Source organism: Muscardinus avellanarius, assembly GCF_963383645.1.
Source record: "Muscardinus avellanarius genome assembly, chromosome: 9".
NCBI lineage: Eukaryota > Metazoa > Chordata > Mammalia > Rodentia > Gliridae > Muscardinus > Muscardinus avellanarius.
In genome coordinates this window covers 38,823,557-38,829,722 of record NC_137795.1, presented here as the reverse complement: position 1 = coordinate 38,829,722, position 6,166 = coordinate 38,823,557, and the positions used below count along the sequence as shown (strand labels likewise).

Below are 6,166 nucleotides of genomic sequence, written 5' to 3'. Positions count from 1 at the left end.
AATAGGGCAGGGGTTGTAGTTTGGAAGTAGAATGTCCCTGGGTTCCATCCCCAGACCCGCAAAAAACAAAACAAACAAAACAAAACACAACCAACAAAAAATTGAAAGCAAGAAAAAATCTCTTGCGCATGTGCGCGCGCACACACACACACACACACACACACACACGGGAAACAAAATATATTTCAAGACTGAAGGAGTTATAATTAAATTTTCTACTGTGTCTTTTCTTCAAAAGGAATCTCAAATTCAGCATGTTGCATTATCGCCATTTTTGGCAATAAAACAAAATTATAAACATGTTAAGGAAACAATGAAATCTGAAACATAACAGGTGACAATCCATTTTTAAATACTTGTTTAATTGAATGACATTACTATTTGATGCAGTTGTGCTACCTCCTTAGAGAGATCTGAAAAGTCACCAGGCAGTCAACAACTGAATGTCTTCACATACTGACTGAGGAGGTCAATGGGAACTAAAAGAAAGGAGAACCAGGCAAGATCTTGCCCTCTGTGTCTTCTCTGGTAAGACTGCGTGCATAACCCAGGACTCCTGGGAGCAAACAGTCGGGGTTGCATGTGGTGAAGGCTGGCCAGGGACAACCTTGGCATCAGATGGCCCTGAGCTTTAACCACTGACTCCTTTACCAATGGTAACCTTGGGGAGATTGTAAAGCCTCTGTGAGCCCATTTCTTCATCCATAAAGTGGTAAGACTAATCTTTTCTGTTTAGAGTTCTTGCAAGAATTACAGGAGATGTGTGAAAAATCTAGAATAATGAGTGTGGGCTTCTGGTAAATCTTCATGCTTTCCCACATTAGTTTTTTGCTTCATTCAATTAAACACACACACACACACACACACACACACACACACACACACACACACGTACTTTGTGTGGCTCCCTGCTGAAGGGGGAGTGGGGGCTGAATTAGCACTCTTCACACTGGGTGTCTCTTTTTCTAATTTGCACAAAGGTGCTATTTGTAAAAGAAACTAGAGCCTGTTTCAGAAGTGACATACTTGGATTTTGTTCATACAGAGCTTGGGTTTGGTGGAGAAACAGACAAGTAATCAAGAATTGCAATACATATAATGAATGCTATTTTAGGGAAGATGTTTAGATCAGACAAATTGGGGGGGGGACCTATGACTTAAAAGGATGAGGGAGAGACTTGGGAAAGAGATGTTCCAAGCAGAAAAGTAACATTTAACTATTTATCCAGTTATTCAGTCATATTAATTGGATATCAACTAAGGCCTATGTACCGATCCAGTATTGAAGATAAAGTAGAGAATAAAATCAGATTGCTTTTCTCATAATGCTAATATTCTAGAAGGGGAGTGAGATAATAATTGAACTAGAAAAATAATGAGGGTGCTTTGGGAGACTGGCCTCGGTAGGGTGGTGGTGGAGAGGCTGTTCCTTTACAGTGGAGAGTGGGAAGGCCTCTTCAGGGCGCCATTTCAGCTGAGATCTGAGTGGCAAGATCATCACATCAGGCACAGAGGGGATTTGTTGCAAAAAGTCATTTGCAGGGAATGAACTCTGTATTTTTGAGTTGGCAAAGAAGACTGGCTGAAGTGCAGGGAGTGGGAGGATGGGTCAAATTCTGACAAACCCTATGAAAAGTCTGGGAGACACTTAGTTCTGCCTAATGCTATGCAAAGAATCCCAAGGAGGCCATGGCTAGTCACTCAAAGAAAACCTTTCATGTTTCTTCCTTCAGGGAAGATTGGAATATATGTTCTACTTGCTCTTGAATTAAGTCCTTAGTACAAAGATCCCATGATATCCCACAGTTCTTCTCAAGTGTGCCCCCAAATATTGAATAACACAAATTTATTTTTTGCAACATTTGGCTGTATATATCATGATGGTGGGACCTGTTAGATGGGATGTTAAACTGAGTAAGTTGTGTATTATAGGAGAATACATTTTTTTGCTATGATGAAGAGATAAGAGATACAGCATAATGTCAAGTTGATAACAAATATGTTATTTATTATAGCTGGGATAACTCTGCTTCACAGTATACAGGCAGACATTATTAGCTAAGCACCTATACCATGATTTTCCTTCTTTTTTTTGTGGCACTGAAGATTGAACCCAGGGACATTCTACCTCAGCCCTATTTTCTTTTCCTCCCTTTCTTACTCTCTCTCTTTCTCGCTTTCCTTTTTTTATTTCTTTGTAGTACTGGGGATTAAAACCAGGGGCATTGCCAGGCATGGGCATGCTTGTAATCCCTGCACTTGGGAGGTGGAGACAGGAGTAACACGTAGGTTCGAAGCCAGCTGCGCTGGCTTAAGAGACCCTGTTTCCAAATTAAAAAAAAAAAAACAAAAAACTAAAAATAGGTCTGGGAGTGTAACCCGGAGGTAGAAGGGTTTCCAGGAACCCCAGTACCACCAAGAAATATCCCCCAAAAAACAAACAAACAAACACCAGAGGCATTCTACCTCCAAGCTATACCCCTAGCCCTATTTTTTATTCTTTATTTGTAAACAGGGCCTCACTAAGTTGCAGAGTGCCTCACTAAGTAGCCGAAGCTGCCAACCTGCGATCCTGTGATCCTTCTGTCTCAGCCTGGGAAGCACTGGGATTACAAGCATGCGCCACCACACCCAGGTCCTATTTTATTTTATTTTTTGCAAACAGGATTTCTCTAAGTTGATGAGTACCTCATTAAGTTCCTGAGGCTGGTTTCAAACTTGCTATCCTCTTGTCTTCACCTCCAAAGTACTGGAATTATAGGCCTATCCCACCACACCCGGCTCCTTTCTCTCTTATTCCCTTGAGATTCGATTGCCAATGAGCCCAACTAAAAATAGTGATCTTCTAACCTCCCTCGCAGCTAGTGGTGATCAGATGACACAATTTTGGCCAATGAGAAGTCCCTGGAGAGAGTGTTCTTTCCTGAGTAAAAAGGCGAAGCCTGGCTGGGAGAAAGCCCCTGTTCCCATTGTGCTTTCCCTGTCTTCCTGACATTTGTAATTATTTGTTGTCTCAATATTTGGAGTCTTATAATTTCTTTAAACATAATGCCAAAATAGTGTTGATTTGAAAACCCCTGTCACATGGGAGTGTGGTTAAATTTTTTTTTCTTTTGTGACACTGGGGGTTGTATCCAGGGGCATTCTACTACTGAGCTACATCCCCAGCCCTATTTTATTTTTAGTTTGAAACAGGGTCTTTCTAGGTTGATGAGAGTCTCACTACTTGTTGAGGCTGTCCTCCAGCCTGGGATCCTCCTGTTTCAGCCTCCTAAGTACTGGGATTATAGGCACGTGCTGCCACCGGCACAGAGTTTATATTTTGAGGAGGCTAACAATTTCATAAGATGACAGATGTGTTCAAATAAATGTAAAACAAGTATTTACATAATGTGCTATCAATAGACCTGTGCAAGACAAGTCTCTAAGTGCACATGAATAGATGCAGGGAGAAAAAGGGACTTGCCTCAAATGCAGGCAGAAAACAATTTTCAAAGCTCTGAAGCCAGAAATTAGGCCTGGGTGATGGGACTCACAAAGCAGCAAAATTATTGCCTTATGTATACTGCAAGTTGTTTTTGGATAAAGAACTTGGGGTTATAAAAGGCATCGAGTCTATAGTGTTATGCTCCTCCAACCTGGAGACATCTTACAGCCCGCCCACCAAGGCCACTGGATTTCAGATGTGCCTGTAGGAGTCAAGGAACCAATGGGAGCAGTGTCACCAATCTCCATCCTCCATTCTTCTGTGGTGTATGTGCTTGTGCACTTTACCTCCTGTTTCAGGATTAAACGAAGTAAAAGCAACACTGAAGTGTTGCTCTTTTTTTTTTTTTTTTGGCGGGTCTGGGGATGGAACCCAGGGACATTTGACCTCTGAGCTACGCCCCCTGCCCTATTTTTTATTCTTTATTTTGAAACAGGGTCTCACTGAGTTGCAGAGGGCCTCACTAAGTAGCTGAGGCTGTCCGCAAACGCTATCCTCCTGTCTCAGCCTCCCGAGTGCTGGGATTACAAGCATGTGCTACCAACGCCCGGCTTTGCTTTTTTTTTTTTTTTGGCGTGTGGTATTGGGGATGGAACCTAGGGACATTACACCTCCCGCCCCATTTTATTCTTTATTTTGAAACAGGGTCTCACTAAGTTGGAGGGTCTCACTATGTTTCTAAGGCTGGCTGCAAACCTGTGATCCTCTTGTCTCAGCCTCCCAAGTATTGGGATTACAAGTGTGTGGCACCATGGCCTGTAAAATGTTGCTCTTTGAATAATACCCTTGAGTAGGCTGTGTAGCCTGTGAGGATGCAGTGAGTGCCATTTTAACACTTGTTAGGTAGTGTTAAGCAAGGATTCTGGCTGGAGGCATCATGAAGTTGGTAGCATTTAAGCTATCTATCTGCAAATATGGGTAACATTCTTAAGGTGAAGATGGGAGGAGGCCTTTACAAGAGGGGGAAACAATATGAAAGAAGAAATGGAAGTGGGAGAGCAGGATATATACTGGAAATGAAGAGCTGTTCAAAACACGTCTTGTTTAGCTGACGAACAAGAAATGTTTGGGGAAAGTGGGAAGCGAGTCAGGGCCAAGTTAGGAAACCATTTAATATACTGTTATGGGGACCATGAAATGTTTCAGAACAACTGTTAAAGCAGGTGGCTTGGTAAAACAGGACACAGGAGTAAATGTCACAGAATCACTGGACAGAAAACATGAACTACACCGGGAGCCCAGGTATGAACTGAGGCCACTTGGGATTGGAGAAGACATGACTTTAGGTTTTAATTTTCAAACTAACTTTTTGGGGAGGACACTAAGGACAGAAAACATGTATGAATATGAGTTTTGGAATTTGAACATATGGGGAGGATAATAATACAAAGCTGAACAAACACGGGGAAGACAGGAAGACTGAAACATAGTATTTGCTTTACAGATTCTGGATTGAGAGGCAAGGGGACAGGCAGAGACGTGCTCCAGGTGCCTGAAAAATAAGAGAATGGCGCTCAGGTGAGAGGTGGAGTACCGAATGAGTCACCTGCATTGAGGTGATTCAGTGAGTTTGGTCGGTCATAAGCATAGTATAGCAACCTAATGACAGGCCCTAAATACAGGACAACTACTGTAACAGGGAAGACAGAGATCTAAAAGCACCAGGTGAACACAAAACAAAACCCACGGTGATTATTGCTATTTATAGCTCATGTTTGTTTTACCAGCTGTTAAATTCTCAGAAACTCTTATCCCAAACTGACCTGCTGCGTGGCAGGTAGATTTGTCAAGGACACGTTCTGTATAGTAATGATGACGCTGAATCGCCAGATATTTCTAGTACAGAGACAGACACGAACGACAAAACTAAAGTCGACAGAAGCGCTGGGTTTTTTGGGGGGGTGGGGGCGGAGGCGGGCATATCTCCCTGAATCTTGGTTCTATTATAGGTATCAATGATGGCCAAACTAATAATTCAAGAGCTAAAAGCATGGGAAAGTTCTCAGGGAGGAGCTCGGCTGTGCTCGGGCAGAGGCCGCAGGGTAGCAGGGAAAAGGTTAAAAAGAGCGAGCAAGAGTCACTGCGTGGCCCCGCTGTCGTCACCCGGCATGCTTGCCGCGTGGCTCATCGCCGTGACTACCTGGGTCACTGCCAAGGCCGGGGCGGGGTCCGGACGAGTCACCCGGGCGCGGAGGAGCGGGCTGGGACTGGGGCGGCCCGACCCCGAACGCGGCATTTCCCAAAGCCCGGAGCGGCCGCCCAGACCCGCTCCCGAAGCGCCGAGGGAAGAATTGCATCATGGGATTGGAAGTCGGGATCCAGGCCCCGCCCCAGTGGACGCCGGAAGAAAAGCCGGCAGGGATTGGCTAGAGAGCGTTCGGATCCCGCCCGCGGATGGTGACGTCAGGCGGCCGTCTGGCTACTTAAGGCGTCGTGGTCTCGCCCGCCCCGCCTTGGCTCCCGCGCTAGAGAGAAACATGTATCGTATACGATCACAGCTCTTCACCGGGATTTCTGCTGCCGCCACCGCCCACTCTTCCCCTCGCCGCTTCTCGCCTCTGTTGTTAGCCGAAGACTCGCCTCTCTGCCGCCCGCCGCACAGACACACGAGTAGAAAGTGCAGCTCCATCGGCTGATCTTCGCTCACCTCCGAGTCTAGGCGGCACCGGGCGTCCCACG

The 6,166-nt window shown here is 45.0% G+C and overlaps 1 protein-coding gene across 1 annotated transcript; it reads left to right on the top strand.

The window, feature by feature from the left end:
- Positions 1-5,964: 5,964 nt before the first annotated feature.
- On the top strand, positions 5,965-6,123 carry LOC308267271 (uncharacterized protein; the record flags this gene model as incomplete). The annotated part of the gene is made up of 1 exon (XM_080701848.1): positions 5,965-6,123. One exon carries the CDS (start codon positions 5,965-5,967, stop codon positions 6,121-6,123), a length of 159 nt encoding a protein of 52 aa, XP_080557974.1.
- Positions 6,124-6,166: the final 43 nt, after the last annotated feature.